The sequence below is a fragment of the Apteryx rowi genome, unplaced genomic scaffold, assembly GCF_003343035.1.
Source record: "Apteryx rowi isolate R43461 unplaced genomic scaffold, aptRow1 scaffold_28, whole genome shotgun sequence".
In the NCBI taxonomy this organism is placed as follows: Eukaryota; Metazoa; Chordata; class Aves; order Apterygiformes; family Apterygidae; genus Apteryx; species Apteryx rowi.
The window spans coordinates 2278576-2296803 of NW_020449196.1; the positions used below are offsets into that span (position 1 = coordinate 2278576).

General features: G+C 38.3%; 2 protein-coding genes across 27 annotated transcripts in view; one reads left to right on the forward strand and one right to left on the reverse strand.

Moving 5' to 3' along the window:
- Positions 1–10532, reverse strand: part of FTO (FTO, alpha-ketoglutarate dependent dioxygenase) — a 270893-nt gene extending 260361 nt beyond the window's left edge. For 8 of the 10 annotated variants that reach the window (XM_026068864.1, XM_026068857.1, XM_026068860.1 and 5 more), the window contains exon 1: positions 10413–10532. In XM_026068864.1, coding sequence (XP_025924649.1) covers positions 10413–10451 — 39 coding nt within the window. In that variant the 5' untranslated portion in view covers positions 10452–10532. The remainder of the gene's footprint in view (positions 1–10412) is intronic. The other 2 variants (XM_026068859.1, XM_026068858.1) reach the window with 1 other exon arrangement.
- A 179-nt stretch (positions 10533–10711) lies between these two features.
- RPGRIP1L (RPGRIP1 like) overlaps positions 10712–18228 on the forward strand; it is an 88644-nt gene continuing 81127 nt past the window's right edge. For 16 of the 17 annotated variants that reach the window (XM_026068765.1, XM_026068766.1, XM_026068767.1 and 13 more), the window contains exons 1-3: positions 10712–10778; positions 16849–16940; positions 17746–17890. In XM_026068765.1, the coding sequence (XP_025924550.1) occupies positions 16856–16940; positions 17746–17890 (230 nt within the window). In that variant the 5' untranslated portion in view covers positions 10712–10778; positions 16849–16855. Of the gene's footprint in view, positions 10779–16848; positions 16941–17745; positions 17891–18228 lie in introns of those variants that run through there. The other variant, XM_026068772.1, reaches the window with a different exon arrangement.

Genomic DNA, 18228 nt, shown 5'->3' on the forward strand with positions numbered 1-18228 from the left:
GGGGAGTGGAAATGTCTTTTGATCTTACCTGCTATCAGGCCAGTAAAGACCCCCCCATAACTATTTATGTTGATGGACACTTGATCCATTATATTCAGCAAGTGTTCCTAAAATCTGAAATAATGAACACAAGCTCCTATCTGAATAGAAGATAGAACTGCATATTTTAAATTTCATAATAACTGAAATACAACAAGAAGATTTTTCCCCTCACTTAAGAAAAACTCCAGGCTTACAAAAACAGTTTCAGACTGATCATAGCTTTGATATAATTTCCAGTGTTTTTATGTTACGTATTAAAATACATCACTTACAAAGTCTCAGAATACACAACTGAAATACTAGATTCTGAATCCATCTCATTGGAAACACTTTTCTGCAGTTTTTCTTCCTAAATGCCTTGTGAAAGTGTTACTTTTGACAAATGAGTATTTTCTTTAAATAAAAAAATGTATTGGAAAATTTCTAACTAAATTATGATTCTAAATGAGTTTCTCAACCCAGAAAGATGGTCATTTCACTGTTGCTTATATTCATCACTGTTTGTGACAAAGACCAAGAATAACTTTCTCCTACAGAGCTTCTTTGGATTAAACGTTTTGTTATGTTTTCAGTCTGATTAGGTACACACACATGCACCATAGAGCACTGTTCAGTATTTTACCATCTGCAGTTGTTTGCCACCACATGATTTAGATACCAGACAGTGAAGTATTTCCTTTGAGCACAAGAGCATCACTACTGCTTTTCATTAACCGCTGCAATGACATCACTTACATTGCTTTGTAGGAATAAATCAGGAGAGAACGCTGCCAATGTACAAATTAAGTTGTTTCCAAATGTAAAAACTTCTCTTTAATTAATTTGCATAAATATTTGTGTACAATCTTCAGTCAGTCCTTTTGATATACAAATGCACATTTCAAGAGGCCTAYCACTTTGAAACAAGTCAGATTTTTAAAAGCTCCCCGCCTGACTTGAGTGCACATTTAACACCAATAGGATCAGGCTTTTAAATTCTTTAAATACTTCTGAAAATCCCACCTATCCGTTCACAGTTAAAAAATGAATAATATATAAATGTATATTTTACACAAATTTTACCAGTTACACTGAAAGAAGTAAACACAAGGTGTATCATTCTACAGAGCAGTAATAGCAGACAGAAGGTTTTTAAATCCCAGAGTTACTTAAACTTACTGTTCATTTTCAGGAGATGAAAATCTTATCTCTACTTCCATTTTTTCCCTCAAAACAAGTACAGTGTACCATTCATGAGCTTTCATTAGCAAGATCCAGTTGCATTAGCAAGATCCAGACATTTTTCCACTCAAAACACAGCACACCAGAAACGGGCGATTTTGCTCTTAGTAAAATCTTTCGCCACCATAAACTGGAGACTCTGTGGTAAATTACAGGCAGAAGTTTCAGTAATTTTAGTATCTGAAAAATATGCAAATCAGACCCTGAATTTAATATTATGGGATGTTTGATTTCAACACAATTTTAAACTTCAGAACAGAACCCACAACATACTTTAATTAGGTACCTTTTCAAGCATTCAGTGCATGAAGTACAAGTTGCCTGGGGGTTATGAAATAATACTAAAAACTTTATAATCATTCATTGATTTAGGTTTGAGCATAGTATATCATTTGAATCCAATGGGAACATAAAGAGCTATTTGTGAGGTCAACCACAGTACAGACAGAGGCTGACATGATATCGATGGCAAGGTGGAAAGAAATTGCCAAATACAGCAGATCAATACCTCGTTTCACTGTTACAGCCTTCTGCAGACATAAAATATATATCTTTACAGCTACGAAAATAATAATAATGAAAGTGGGAGATAAATGCTTCCCTCAAGGTAAACTATTTGATTAGCTAAGGGCAAAGGTGACAACAGCAGTTACACTAAAGTAACTTCACAGTCTTAAATAAAAGTGGTGGGATGAGCAGCAGATAAAAGGGCAAAATGAAACAGAACAAATTCTAGGAGATAAAGATGCGATTCTTTTTAGAAAGTGGTGTAGCAGGTGTACCAAAGCAAAAACAAAATAAAATAAATAAAAAGGGTTTAGTCTAAATAAAGTGGAGCAGAGTTTCTTCCTGTAGTAAGACCCCTGTAACTTCAAAAAGAAATGTTTTGAAATTACAGTACTATCATTCTCTGTCCAGAAGGATTCAAGGATCCATTTAATCTGCACCATATTCTAAATGGTAATAAATATACATAACCATGTTTTGCACTTCACTAATGAACCTAATAGAACACAATAATACACTATAATGCCTTTCAGTCTCAACTGAAGAGAAGAGGATCATTTGATATTTTGAATGCTCTAGGTCATTAAAGGTTAATTAAATAATTTAGGATATGGATGAATTATTAAAAACATGAGCGCCCAATCCTGCTTCAGCTGAAGCCAGTGAAAGTTTGATAACCAGTTCCACTGGGAACAGAAGCATGCTTATGCATTCACCATTTGCCCTGTCCTGCTTTTACTAAACTGGTCAGATGAAACTGTGCACCGTGTAAAAGGAAAGTATAATAATTATTTATTAAATGTTTTCCAAATCTATAAAAGTGACAGTAGGTCCACATACTGCATCTCCAGCAGGGACACATTTCAAGAATGCTGACCTCCTTCTGAAATTGCTAAGCTTCAGAATCAGGAAATAAGAGGGGCTTGGTGAGCTGCATCTAAGACTATCTAGCTTTCTGAAATTGAATTGCATACTAAAAACTTCCAAAATTAATTTTCACCCAAATTAAATGAAGATTTCTCTTCAGAAAGAAGTTCACTCAAAACTGGAGGGGGGGAAAAAAAAACAAACCAAAACAAAACAAATCAATCCACATGAAGTTCTCTTTTCTACAGAAAACAGGAAAGATTTCTCCAATGTGTTTTCTCTGGAATTTTTTGGTAAATTTAATTTTTCTGAATGTCACAACTATAAAATATTTGAAAATAAATGTAAACAACAATCATTATGTTTTTAGATATTATCCATTATTGCATGCATATCTAAAATATTACTTCTATAAAGAAGCAGGAGGCACGTAATGACCGTTAGGACTCTGTTCCTTTTCAACTATATCCACAAACATTAACATCAGAGTTTTAAAACACACTTGTATAAACAATAGCACTTTTGGAGAACTCAAATAYATTATCGCTTTCTTTGAGCCAGTGTCATTGTTTAAGAACATACTGGCATGATACATTTAACCACAGTGTAGCTGGAAACTCACTAAGACAACAGAGAACTACTTTTATGCTCAACTTGTACATTTGGCAGGTTAGTTTTCAGCTGGATAAGTGAACTCCTCCTAATCACCATGCCATCACACAAGAAACTTTCAGTGAAACATCTCTGCTCTGCTCTCTTGAAAATTAAAGTGTAAGGGACTGTTCAATAGTGAAATTAGAATTAAACAAGTAACAGACAGTCAGTTCACACTCTTTATGAGAGGGATAAAAATTTTAGTATTCTGAGACAGACAAGCAACCAAAATCATCACAGTTACCAAAAGGAGTCTCATCTTTGAGGCATTATGTCTGSCCTTCCCCAAAAAYCATCCATGAAGACCATGGACCTTGAGAAGTGTTTTGCTTTGTCAGAAGACTGTTCCTCCATTGCATTACCATTCATACTTTTCCTAATGGGGACCTAAGGAGAGGTTCTGGAGAGCTCAAGAATGGCCCTGATTTACATTTAATATGACCAACTACCCAAGTGTTTCCAGGCAGGTAACAGGAAACTTCTTCCACATTTTTATACATACTGTTAGAAAGTTGGACTTGTTTCTCCCCACATCCAAAAAGCACAATTATTGTTCAGAATGGAGAGTCTCTCTCTTATGGAATCCCCAAACTTTTCTTTGGATAGGATTTTAAACATCCAATAAGGCCCACCTGGCATATTTTTGTTTGCCAGCAAACAGAGGTCACCAGTGTGTATACACACTTGCAAATAAGGGTTTACATCTTTGGGGGAGAAGGAATACCCCAAAAGGTACCCCAGTACTTTTTAGGAAATGCAAATTCTTTCAAAGTGATGTAAGTTGGATCAGTTAAACCGAGGAAAAAATAGAAAGGAGAGGGGCAATTAGGAAATAAACATGCTTTTGGTCTTACCAAGTAAAAAATCCATTTGATACTACAATGAAAAAAAATTCCTAAGATGCATGGAATACCATCAGTTTCTTAAAATAAAGAAAACAAACAGAAAAAACCCACCCCACACCACAGTTCTGCATCTTGTCCCACTTCTAGAACAATTACCATGAACTCCCACAAGCTGGCAAGATAGTACATGATACCAATGGCTGTGATGTGGTAGCAGCCCAAATTAGTAAGTCTAATGAAAGGTCAGGGTTAACGGAACAATTTCATACAGCCATGCCCTATGAGGTATTTTTGCACCTGTAACAACTATTATACTTGTGGCATACAACTGAGCCAAAAATCAAAACTCCAGTTAGTTACAGGCTATACAAATAACAGACACGAGCTTACAATCTTAACACATAGACTATCAAAGAACAGAAGAGGCAGAAGAAAAAAAGAAAAAAAAAAAGCCCAACACTGCAAATTTGGATATGGCAGACCTAAAAATAAGATCTACTTCACTCTGCTCCCAGTCCATTGTTTCATTTGGTGGAGCATTTGGATCAAAGTAAACTGAAAACCCTTCGACCCTTGGCATTTTACCTCTTTTGCATTACTCTCATACACAATAGCCTTACAGGCCACAATCACCAAGACATGAAYTAGAGTTTTGAGAAAAGATCCATGCCACCCTTAGCTCCGAGATCATAAAAGCTTCTAATATGTGAAGCATAGATCTGTTCTTATTTACAGCAAAAACAAGAGACTGAATGTAAAACAACATGTTTAATAAATCTGGGAAGCCTAAAGTACCAATATAATTCAGATCGGCAAGACAGACACTCACTTCTTAATTAAGTGGGTGATGTTCTATTTAAAACAAAAAGACAACCCTGGGCCATAGCTAAGATTAAGCACTCACTCTTGCAGAGGAAGCTCTAACTATTATCAATATAAAGGCTTTAAATCACAAAAAATAAACCATCTAATAGTCTGTATTCAATAGTAAGTAGAAAGTCAGGACACAGACTGATTTGAATTAACACATTTTCAGTTATAACAAGTAATTTTACAGAGGATTAGTATCTTGATGGTCTGATCAATACTAGGCACTGCTGCTATTACAGATGAAAAGAAAATTACCCCTCCAGTAATAGTGTGTATGTCTTGGTTCTCCTTCATTTGCCGAGTCCATTACTGTAATGGTTCCAGCATTAGCAGCTGAGGCAATTTAAGCAGCAGGGATGTGATGAATTTAAAAGCAAGGAACATTTGCCACTCATTCATTCTTGCATTTTATTCTGCATATGCAAGGCTTCTACCTGACCATTTCCAATATACAAATCACGTGTTATGTGACTATCAACAATATTTCTTAATTATTGTCTCATTAATAGTGTTAAGGGCCAATAATGTGATTACCACAAAAATCACTACTGGCATATTGGCTGCTGATTCTGCTAAAACCTGCACACCATTTACCTAAGCAGAAATATAACATGACAACAAGCTTATTTAACTGCATCTCAGCTGTTACATTAACTTTAATTTTCTTAAATATAACTTCTAAAAGAATCCATTTAATCTTTCAATTAGAAAAGTTACTATGTCTTCTCATCTTAAGAGAAAAGGCAGAATAACAGAAAACAAGAAATTAATATAATAATTGAATAATTGAACAAACTATAACAAGACAATATTAAAGTTGATTCATGTAATTGCATGGCATGGGTGACTATTTTTCAGCATTAATCCTAAAATTATTCCCYTGCTCTTACATGTTCTGAGAATACTTGTCTATTTTTCCCCTATGAGAATTAATAGGTTGAAGCAACCTATTTTAAATTATTTAATTAATTTTAACTATCTAGTATTTTCCAGGCAGCAAAGACAAGGATGATGCAGGAAATACTTTTCACCAGTTAAAAGTCAGAAATTCACAGTCTCAACCAGACCACTGTGTATTCCCTTTTCCTCCCTGTAAATAAAATTTATACAAAGCTTTCTGTTGTTTAAAGCTTTATATTTCCTTGCCACTTTTTCTAACATGTCTCACAAATGTGAAATTGCACATGAATACCTTTATAAAGCCCCTTGTGAATATACAGATATGTGCATATTGATTTATTTATTATTCGTATAGCAATATCTTTATTGGAATGGGGTCCCAGCTGTGCTGGGAGCTGTACAAATATAACAGTAATGTCTGTGGAATAAATTCAGTGTTGTTGGTTCTCATTTCACTGTAATGTGAATTAGCATAAATAGCTACAAAAGGTAATTTTGAACTGGGCTTAGTGGTATGTTCCAAAAAACCATCAATGTAATCTTTTTCAAGTAAAAAAGTAATATTCCAAACTAGCTGAGCATCCTGTCTTTCACATGGCAATGACATAAGATCTTAATGTGCAAACAGTACCAAGAGGAAGCATATAGATGGAGTTAATGGAACTTTGAAATTTGGTTTGCATTGAAAGTTACTTTAAAATTTTTTTGACCAAATGAAGCAAGCCTTGAGAACAGTCATATGCTACACATGAACTTTTATAACTAAACTGTGAATATTAATCAGGATAATAAGCATTCTAAAAGCAAAACAGATATTTCCCAAGTTTAAGAAGAGAAAACGTTCTAAGTGAACTTACAAAAGACAACATTTATGTTTCCTTTTATTTTATGGGGTACCTTTTCTTCACCCAGTAAAAATAAGTTTATTGTGAACTGACCAAAACTCTGGCCAACAGTATAAACAAGAAAAATAAATCAAAATAACTACAAGGTGGACTTATTAAATTTGAATTCTAAGATATATATATATACACACAYACATACATGTAAATATACATGCACACCCCACTCACAGAGGTGGACTGTTTAGTTAAAATGTCTCTCCTGCTAATCAACAACATCTAGTCTAATAGCTCTGTTTTTATGTTAAGATCATGCACAGAAATAGTATTTGCTATGGGGAAGACAGAAGCCACCGGCATGCAACATCTTTAAAGATGTCTTTAAAAACTTAGAATAATTATGTTCTGCTGTCCACTTAAAACTCTGGGTAATATTCCACAGGACACTAGCATCCCCAAAATGGCATTTAAGACAGATGAATGATTATTTTATGGATATGGTTCCCCAACTTTTTTCAGATCCTCTTTCCAGGAATGATTTTGTTTCCTCCTTCTCTTCTTGGGCTTGGAACACCATCTACTAGCACAAACTGCCGGATGCTCAATTGTACTCAAAACAATGTAGCAATGTGGAAGTTGCTGCATGACAGCACTGCACTCTAGAGAAATCCTACCAAGCATCCGTGGAACAGAAATGTTCTCTTATAACAGCATAAAGCAAAACTTGTTATATACATGGTGATTTCACTGAGAGAGAGGGAGAAAGAGAAAGCAATTATGCTACAATAGACCAACACTCAACTTTCACCAAGCTTCAGCTGTAGACTTCTGTTGTGAAGCCAGTTTTGCATTCACACAGAATTACTCAGGCATTTAGACCTGAGACAACTGATGAAAAAAAATCTTAATAGCTGGGTTTACCCTCAGAGAGATGTTAGTGCAGCAACACTTGTAGAAACTGTACCACAGTGTAGGCCAGGAACTGACCCAGCTGTGACCATTTGGATTTTAATGTATAATTAATGATCTCTGTATTTCACAAGGCTAGTTGCTGTCATACCTAACTTGACAAACTAGCTGTGAATGGACAGCTTTTCATATATACAAAATACACTGTTTAATTACAAAGCAAAAGCCAATCATCAGGCCTCTGGTAGATAACACTTAACTGTAAACAAATCTGGCAAAACRCAAACTTTTATTCAGGATTTCATTTTCCAGAATAGAGACATTGCCAGGAGATGTATAATCCAAACCAGCTTCTCTATCCAACTACTTCCCTCTCATTTATAGGCCCCATAAATCCTACTCTCCAGAAGAGGTGAGGTTAACCGCACTAATATTTGGTTTATTATGAAAAATTTTGCCTAGGACCTAAGTGGAAGTCTTGGCAGAACTACTACAATAAATATGCACTTCCTTTGCCTTAAGCATTTCTTCAGTGAGCAACATAAATAAATAATGCTTAAACTCAGGGACTGAAGGGTGAACTTTTTTTTTTTGCCAGRAATCCAAAAATTAAATTTGTAATTATTTGTATAAAATATAATAAATGTGTGCAACCATAACATGAGGATGCTTCTCTGAAAAGAAAGCATATGTTTCTTTTTGTATAGCCCCCTCTTCTTCCCATTGCTGACTTCTCTTGCAGTGTCCTTTAACACACTCTTATTGGCTCCTTTTGTTTCACTTTCAGTATACTCAAAACTTCTAGAAATAATATCCAACTTCTAAGGCATCCTATTGACTATTCACTCCTTTAAATTTTCTGTAAGGATCTCTTCTTCATTTTTATGCTTCTCTGCACATGCATCTATGACATCTAGATATGTCTAAGGCAGTCATGTTCCACACTAGCTTCCTTGTGTTTTTGTTTTATGTTGCTTTTCCGATACATCTTCAAGTGCCTTGCCCCTCTACAATTTTTGCCAGTGTTGCTCAAACTTTCACACTTATTCCCTCACACTGTACCCTTGAATAACTATCTTCTCAATAGCAATTATTCTAAAGCAAACAATTCCCAAATATGGTTAGACATATTGCAAGACATAAGCTAAATCCAGCTCTTGGATGGGTATCATGAGTGTACAGACTGATCAAAAGCATGCTTTTTTTCCTGCAGTGTAGTTACATTGGATTGGATGGGACAGTTTACATCTGTGTGTGCGTTCGCATGTATAGAAAGAGCAGAACACAAATGAAACACTGAAGTCACTGTCCTTTATGAAGGAGGGATAGCAGAAAGATAAATTAGGAAGTGACCAGGTTGGCCTTAAAGAGTTGTTTAAAAATATTTTTCTATTAAAATATTTACATTAAACTGTTAAGTCAGACCATTTGCCTATCCCTGTAGTAAAATAATTTGAAATGTTAAATAGCAAATTAATATCAACACCAAAAACTGCATTCTGTACATGAAAGAGACAGCGAACCAGATTATCACCTTATAAAACTTCTTCCTAAATTTATAGTGTAATTACTCTTCCTTTCATCAGTTTCACTGAAGTGAGCATTATACTTCCAAACAAGTAACCTACTAATTCTCTGCACCTGTATTTGGTAAACAAAATCAGCAGAGGTATAACAGCCATCAAATTGGCCTCAGAGTAGAATTAAACACATAGTAGCAATCAAGTATCATACACTGTGGTGCAAACAAGCCCTCTAAAAGGTACCTGAAACAGCAAAACATTCAGCAATGCTAAGTTTGCTTACGTACAGTCTAATTACGTCTTTAATATAAGCATGTTATCAAGAAAAAACATTTAAAAGCTTGCTTTTAATGTTAATGTTTCTGTTGCTACCCAAATGTATTGTAATGTTAGAAGACTTAAAATAATGTTAAAATAGTGTTAAAACGAATACAATTAAACTATTTAGGTTAGGCTTAGTGTAGAGTAGGAGAACTTTTGAATTGCAAAGTAAAAGTGCACTTATGAAACTTACCATCTTACTGAGACTGTATTAACAACAACCGAGCATCTACCTTTATGATTTTCTCAACTAACACTCTAGAATTCCCTCTTAAATTAAAACGTCCACGCCCAGTGCCTGTAAAACCCCGTGTTTATTATCAGCTACTGTTGAGACTGTAGCAAACCTCCTAAAATTCCCCTCCTCCTAAAATTCCCAAGCTAACGAGAGCGACAAAGCTGAGCAAAACCTGGCACCAAAAAGTTAGCTTTTAATCACCGCCCAGCCCCCCCTCAAACGAGCCCCCGGGGCACCGGCTTCTTCAACCCCGTGTTCGGGCCTCAGAATCCCTCGAGGCACCGGGGAGGGGCTGTCTCAGAAACGAGGGGCGCTTAACCAGAGCGATTTTAAAGCCACCGGCGGGGGAAGGGCCGCGAGGCTGCGTCGTGCCCTGCCGGCACCGGCTGCAGAGCCTCAGGGCCCGCGCGCGCCAGCGGCGGCCGCCCCGGCCCGCGGGAAGGAGGGCGGGCAGGCAGGCAGGCAGCTCGGTGCCTTGCGCTGCTTCCCTTTAACAATAAACCTCGCGGCGACCTCGGGGAGCCCCCCACCACACGCGCCGGGCTCCCCCTCCGGCACCGCCGCAGCCCCGGCGGCCCCCGCGTCGCCAGAGCCCCGGTGCGTCGCAGCCGCAGGGCTCGCCCCGGGAACCCTCCTCGGGGCTGAAGGGGAGCAGGAAGCAAAGAGGAGGTACCTTCATTTCTTTCTCCCGCTCCCCTGCTCTCCTCTTCATGGCGCCGCCTCAGCCGCCCGCGAGCGGCACGCGGCGGGACCGTCCTCCCTCAGCCGCTCCGAGCGGCTCCCGCCGGCGCCCGGCTGACACCCAGCTTCCAGGACGACTACAACTCCCGGCGCGCACCGCGACACGGAAACGGGAAGCAAGGGGCGAGGGCGCCTTGTAGTCCTGGGCGGCGTGCCGCGGCGACGGTGCCCCCTACCGGAACTACAACTCCCAGCAGGCAGCGGGGTCTGGTTCCCCGGAAGTGGAAGTGTTTGGGTAGCAACGGKAGCAGTTGCTAACGGAGAAGCTGAGAGGCGGCATAGGGGCTGGCGAGGAGTTGTGAGTATGGGGGAAGCTTCTTTCCCTCCGCGGCACGGGCCGGCGGGACGGAGGGATGCTGGAGCCGCGCAGGGCGATGTGGTGGCCCGTCCCGAGGCGGCGGCGTCGCTCGGCGCGGGAAGCAAAACTGCTGCGAAGAGGCCGCCGCTCGCCGGCGCCGGGCGCCCGCGCCGCGCCGCCCCCGGGCGGTTGTTTGGGCTCGCGGGGCCCCGTCGCTGGCAGCGATGCGCCCGGGGCGAGGCGTGGAGAGGCTGCTGTGAAGGGGGAGGAAAAACAACAAAAAAAGAAAGGCGTTTACTCGCCCTAAGAGCAGCCCTGTGGCCCTCCCCGGCTCCGGCCTCGGGTGCGGGCGGACAACAGCTGTGGGAGGGAAGCGGGAGCTGCGTCCCTGCGCCCGCGGGCGGGAAGTGCGGGGGGCGCAGCCCCGCGGTGCGGCCTCTACCTCACGCAGCGATTATTAGCTTTCCTGCCTGAGCTCCCCCCCCAGTCTTGTAAGTTATTGCCAGACCTGATGGCGCTGAACAAAATTTGGAAAGCACTTGTGAAATACGTTGAAAGCTAACCACAGTTGTTTTTATTTTTCCTTGTTGCAGTAGGACTTACRGGTCTGGGAGATGCTTTTTCTCTCAGACCACGGCAGGATGTGATGATCTGGCTTCCTAATATTTTCCATATCTTCCTCCCCTCCCCCCTGCCTTTTTTGGCTTCCCTTTATTTCTCCCCATCTCCACAAAAAGTTCACAACACTACAACAGATGATGTTTGAAAGATGATAAATACATATATCTTTTCCTAACAAGTAATAAATGAGAATATTTTAGATGACAAGCCCAGCAGAGTGCAAACATTTATTTTTAAGGAGTTGATAAAGAAGAATGTAGGCTGTGGAAGTACTTGTATTTCATGATAGGCTAAAACAGGTGGGTGGTCTGTCTATTTTTTTTTCCCTTTACCAGAGAGGCGGGGTCAGTTTGTGAAGGGGGGAAAAAAAAGAATCACCTTGGCCATGGCCAAAGCTCAAGAAGTTCTAAATTCATGCCAGTTAAGAAAGTGTCTTAATTTTTAAGATTTCAGCAGCAAACATCCTTTCTAGCCCCACTAGCTGAAAACTTTGGGGAATTTAAGTCTTCCCCCCTCAGTTTTGCCAAATTGGAATGATATCAACATAGAAGTACGCTTCTGTGAGTCTTAGAAGAATAGGGACCTAAAGCATGAGTTTTGATATTTAATTTTAAGTATTCATGCTCTGTCTGGTTTTGTGTATTGCTGCAAACTTGCATGCAGCTTTTTGTACTAATTTTGCAGATACTGATGGTAGTAGCAACAATCTTGTAAATAGTTACTTTTTCTGTAACGAGTCACTATATCTAAAATGTTTGTTTGTGCCAAAGCTGAAATCCTTATATGTTAATCCCAGAGATATGGAAAAAAATTTCTCTCTTTGTATACAAAGTTTGTTGTTATTAGTTTTTAGGAACTAAAAAGTGTTAAAGTGGCTTTGGGATAATCTGTTTTGGAAATAAAAAATAGTTTAWGTTGCTGAGGCTCTGCATGACATATATCTGTCCAGTTGTGGATGCAGAATATGTATCTCTTTTGCTTTATAGTGCTTGTATTTTAGGAAATGCTGGATTCTTAAGTACAAGCACTTTTGTAGTGGTGTTGCAGCATACTTTTATCAGATTTAATCACTTTGGAAGTGCTTTCCAAACAAATAATTTGGAACTGTGTGGAGAAATCTTGTATGCTTTTAGAAATAATGCTGGAACCGTTGACTGTTTTTGTAAAGACAGTTAGAAACTCCTCCTCTCCCTGCTAGGACAGAAAATAAAGCTAAATTATTTATTTCCATCACTTTGTAGGGAAAATGGGACAACTAACTCTTCCTCCTACTTTTGAAATTTCACTTCTCTAAGTTTTCTGGACTTCAGATTTATATCAGCTTTATTTTGTCCCTCTGAGATTTGTATGTGTTGCTTGTTTACTAGTTATGCCATGTTGCCAATAAAATTGACTTTCATGTACAGTACTGCTATGCTTGTTTGCTCTCAGCTTGAATATATCTGTTTTTGTTGCTGCTGGTAATGGTTTATTATTGGCAAGGTTTTTTGCTTATTTGAGGGACAAACGTGTTTTTTTTTTTTAATGAATGGACTTTTTTCGCACGGAAAATAACAGGCAGACATCCGTAGCAAAGATTCTTTGGCAGGTGGCAAATAGCAGAAAACAGTGATGTCTGCCTGTGCCTGTTTTTGTGCTAGAATGTCTGAATCTTGATTTTGGTGGACCACTGATGTTGAAGAAACAGTCATGCTGATAAAATATTTACTTAGCTCTTGACCTCTCTGAAAGTGCTAAAAAAACCCGTGTCATTTATTACTTGCTAAAACCGGACAATCACTTGCATCCGAGAAAGGCATATAATGGTACCATCTTCTCCTTGCTGCTATCAGGAACCAAATTTGGACTGATCAGCTATAGGTAAAAGTTTCTATTTCACTTTTAATCTTAGTTTCTGTAGTGATACTGATACAGTGATACATAATAATGACCATGATAGTGTACGTAGAGATAATCAAAGTCAATGACTGCAGATAGCACTAATTTAACAAATTATAAGTTTTGAGGGATTCCTATGAATAACAAAAAGAGCTGAGAACACTGAGGAGCTGGATTCCAGTTGATATGTTACTATCAGTAAAATTATTTCATCAGTTAAAATGGACACAGGGCATGGACCTCAACATCAAGAAGTATTACAGGCATACCTGTAATACCTTGGAGATATTGCAGGTTTGTTTCTAGACCACCGCAATAAAGTGAATATCGTAATAAAGAAGTGAGTCCCATGAATTTTTTGGTTTCCCAATGCATATAAAAGTTATGTTTACACTATACTGTAGTCTATTAAGTGTGCAATAGCATTATGTCAAAAAAAATGTACATACCTTAATTAAAAAATACTTTATTGCTAAAAAATGCTAACCATCATCTGAGCCTTCAGCGAGTTTTAATCTTTTTGCTGATGGAGGGTCTTGCCTTGATGTTGATGGCTGCTGGCTGATCAGGGTGGTGGTTGCTGAAGGTTGGGGTGGCTGTGGCAATTTCTTAAAATAAGATAGCAATGAAGTTTGCTGCATCGATTGACTCTTCCTTTCACGAGGGATTTTTCTGTAGCACATGATGCTGTTTGATAGCATTTTACCCACAACAGAACTTCTTTCAAAATTGGAGTCAATCCTCTCAAACCCTGCCACTGCTTTGTCAGCTAAGTTTATGTAATATTCTCAATTCTTTGTTGTCATTTCAACAATGTTCACAGCATCTTCACCAGGAGTAGATTCCATCTCAGGAAACCACTTTCTTTGCTCACCCATAAGAAGCCACTCCCCATGTGTTAAAGTTTTATCATGAGATTGCAGCAATTCAGTCACATCTTCAGGCTCCACTGCCAATTCTAATTCTCTTGCTGTCAGCCTGTCCTTTGAAGCCAGGCATTGACTTCTCTCTAGCTATGAAAGTCCTAGATGGTGTCATCTTCCGATATAAGGCTGTTTCGTCTACATTGAACATCTGTTGTTTAGTGTAGCCACCTTCATCAATTATCTTAGCTAGATCTTCTGGATAACTTGCTGCAGCTTCTACATCAGCACTTGCTGCTTCACCTTGCACTTTTATGGTATGGAGATGTCTTCTTTCCTTAAATCCCGTGAACCAACCTCTGCTAGCTTCCAACTTTTCTTCTGCAGCTTCCTCACCTCTCTCAGCCTTCATAGATTTGAAGATAGTTAGGGCCTTGCTCTGGATGAGGCTTAACATTCCCTTTGGCTTAAGGGAATGTTGTGGCTGGTTTGATCTTCTATCCAGACCACTAAAACTTTCTCCATATCAGCAAGAAGGCTGTTTCGCTTTCTTATCATTCGTGTGTTCCCTGGAGTAGCACTTTGAATTTCCCTCAAGACCTTTTCCTTTGCATTCACAACCTGGCTCTTTGGTGCAAGAGGCCTCGCTTTCGGCCCATCTCAGCTTTTGACATGCCTTCCTCACTAAGCTTCATCATTTCTAGCTTTTGATTTAAAGTGAGAGACGTGCGACTCTTCCTTTCCCTTGAACACTTAGAGGCCATTGTAGGGTTATTAATTGCCCTAATTTCTATACCGTTGTGTCTTGGGCAACAGGGAAGCCCGAGGAGAGGGAGAGAGACAGGGGATGGCCGGTCGGTGGAGCAGTCAGAACACCCACGACATTTATCGATTAAGTTCGCTGTCTTATGTGGGTGCTGTTTGTGGCGCCCCAAAGCAATTACAATAGTAACATTAAAGATCACTGATTATAGATCACCATAACAGATATAATAATAATGAAAAAGGTTGAAATATTGCGAGAATTACCAAAATATGACACAGAGACACGAAGTGAGCACGTGCTGTTGGAAAAATGGCACCAATAGACTTGCTTGACGCAGGGTTGCCACAAACCTTCAATTTCTTAAAAAAAAAAAAAAAAAAAAAAAGTCTGCCAAGTGCAATAAAACGAGGTATGCCTGTATTCGCCATTTCCGTGACTGATAGCATCAAAACTATAACATTAATGTGAATCTGCAAATGTAGATCAGGTCAGACACTTCAAAAATGGTGACATGGAAACATTTAGTCCACACATATGAAAAGTGTATTCAGGTTGTTTTAAAGAGTGAAAGCTAGAAATAATACTTTATCCTAAATATTAATTGTGAAAAAACAAAAAAATCAAAAGCAAGATTGGCTTGATTAGTGCTTTGAATGATTCCATAATTTGTATTGTAAGGACTTAGATGTTTATGAAGAACATAATAATATGACTCTGCTTATAGGGCTGGACTCAGCAATCTAAGATCTTACCAGGGCTACTTTTGCAATTTTATTTTCTCACAGTGGTAGTACTTGAAGAGAACTGTGTATGAATTTGAGTAGCAGAATTTGTGCTGTTAAAGTTTTGTTGAAAACTCGATTTCCATTTATCCTTCTCTTTCCTTTTGGACAAAGTCATAAGGAGGTTTATTTCTGTTAGAAAATTTTACTGGCAAAAGAAGATCATATCTTTAGCTGCAGTTTTGGTTGTGATAGAATTAAGAGATTTCACAGAATGTCTACAGATTGTCTACTGTGGCAATTTTGTCCTCTGATACTGGTCCTGGATGTTTCTGCATTCACCAAGGATTTAGATTTCATCTGAAGAGGGAGTGTAACATTAGGTAAAAAGACTGTGTGAGGACTTCATATCTTTTTTTTTTTATGTTACTTCAGACTTATTTGAATTTATGGCCAATTTTCTGCACTGAAAAAGAAGAAACAGCAGTTGTTACCAAATATTTTCGTATATTAGACTGAAACAAAAGTACTATTCACTAATAGTTTTCTAATCTCACTTTGTCATCTAGCTAAACTTTCTGTTGCCTCAAGAAAGACATGTATTCTGATTTATGAGAGAATTGTTCATGGGAGAGTTTCTAGCACAAATCACAAAGCGATTTCGCATATGACAATGATTGAAAGAAGACCACGAGAGAAGCTGGAAAGACTGAAATGATGTCTTCATTGCCCACAAATCCCTTTTGCTTATGCTATTGAAAGTGTGGAACATGGCATTACTAGTCTGCCAGATGATGCCTTAAACTTTGTCCTGTCTCAAAAGAAAACCATTCAACAAACAAAAAAAACCAACCACAGCTCCCCCATGCACTTAGAAATATGGAGTTAGCCCAAAGATTGCTGAAGACAGTGAAACTAAGAACTTGAAAAAGCTTAATCTGCACACATTTAAAAAAGAAAAAAAAAGGAGCCATTATATAGGAAGGAAAACATATTTTGTGCTATGATAAAAACTGGCATAATGTTAAACCTCAAAGTTTAGCTTGTCCCAAGTCATATATATGAGGTAGAAGTATTTATAGTAATGTACAAGTGTGTCATTTCAGTGAATCTGTCATTACTTTTTCCTTCATTATATAGAATGTAATTATAGTTCATTCTAGTGAACAATTTATGTTACAGATGGAAGAGAGATTTAATTTGAATTTTGCTATCCACAGATAAGCAATGTCTGCTCCAGCTGACGAAACTGCGGGAGACCTGCCTGTGAGAGACGTAGGTCTAAGTTTAGCTGGAACTGGAGGATTACAAGGTTTGTACCAGCTGCTATTTATTACAGTTACAGGCTTTGATCAGTGGCTTCGTTAGTTTCTTTCTAAAAATGTTTCTGACATTCACACTCACAAGATTAAGTTCAAATAACATTAAGAATCTGGGTTAAATTCTGAAAGATAAAAGACACTATGACCCATTCTCTGTTCATGTTCCTCCTTTAAAAGAGGCATTGCTGCAAGATGCTAAAAACCGCAAATCTCATTGAGCTATAAACTGCATCCTTAAAAAAAAAAAAAAAAAAAGAAAGACTTTTGACTTTTTTGCTGAATTGAGGATAAGACCAGGCCTACTTAACAAAACGTGAACCAAAAGTATTGTGCAATTCTGACACGGTACAAAGTTGATATCAGAATGGAATCACTGGGCTCAGTCTTGCACCTGAGTGAATTTACAGAATTATGAGTTAATCTGTTAGAGCTTCAAGAGGGTGTGTTTACAGCTAAGAAAGAATCCCTTTGATAATTGTAATCTTATTTTTTAAATAGTATATTTGACAGTACCATGTTATTTGCTAAACTATTTCTCTTCTGTCGTGTAGTAGATAACCAGTTTGCTATGTCATTTGAATCACTTTTTTTTATCTGTAGGAGGTTGGGAAAAAAAGTGGTTAATATAGCTACAAAACTGAAAAAAATTAATCAACAAACTCATGCAAGTGTAAAACATGAAACTGCTTGAAAACTTTCGATCTTTTTTGAATTTAATATTTCAAAATGAGCTATTTTGGATTACATGCTGTTGGACATAATGAAGGTAATTTAAAGTGGTCTTGGTTTGGGTAGAACCATCAACTACACAGAATGTAAAAGCTCGACAAGCTGTATCACGGGTTAGTCGCGAGGAGTTGGAAGACAGATTCCTTCGTTTGCATGATGAGAACATCCTGCTCAAACAGCATGCAAATAAGCAAGAGGATAAAATTAAAAGGTATGGGTTTTAATGTTCTTTGTTTTGTTCTTATTTTGCTCAAAATAATGTTTTTGCTATTTAAAGCATTAATTATCAAGAAACTAAAAATCATGCTGATTTCTCTGAGAGCACTTTTTAAAGTGGTCTCTCAAAGCCTTAGTATTTCCCATATTACCTACAAGACAACTGAAGCTTCACATAGTAAACTGCACAGTGGGACCATGCTCTGTGCAGTTATTTTCTACTCAGAAATGGGAAATTATATTCATAAAAATAAAATACCTGGAAACAATGTCCTTGTGCTACCTTATTAGATCATATAGTCAGAGTAACATAGGGGTTGGGGGTTGAAGAGG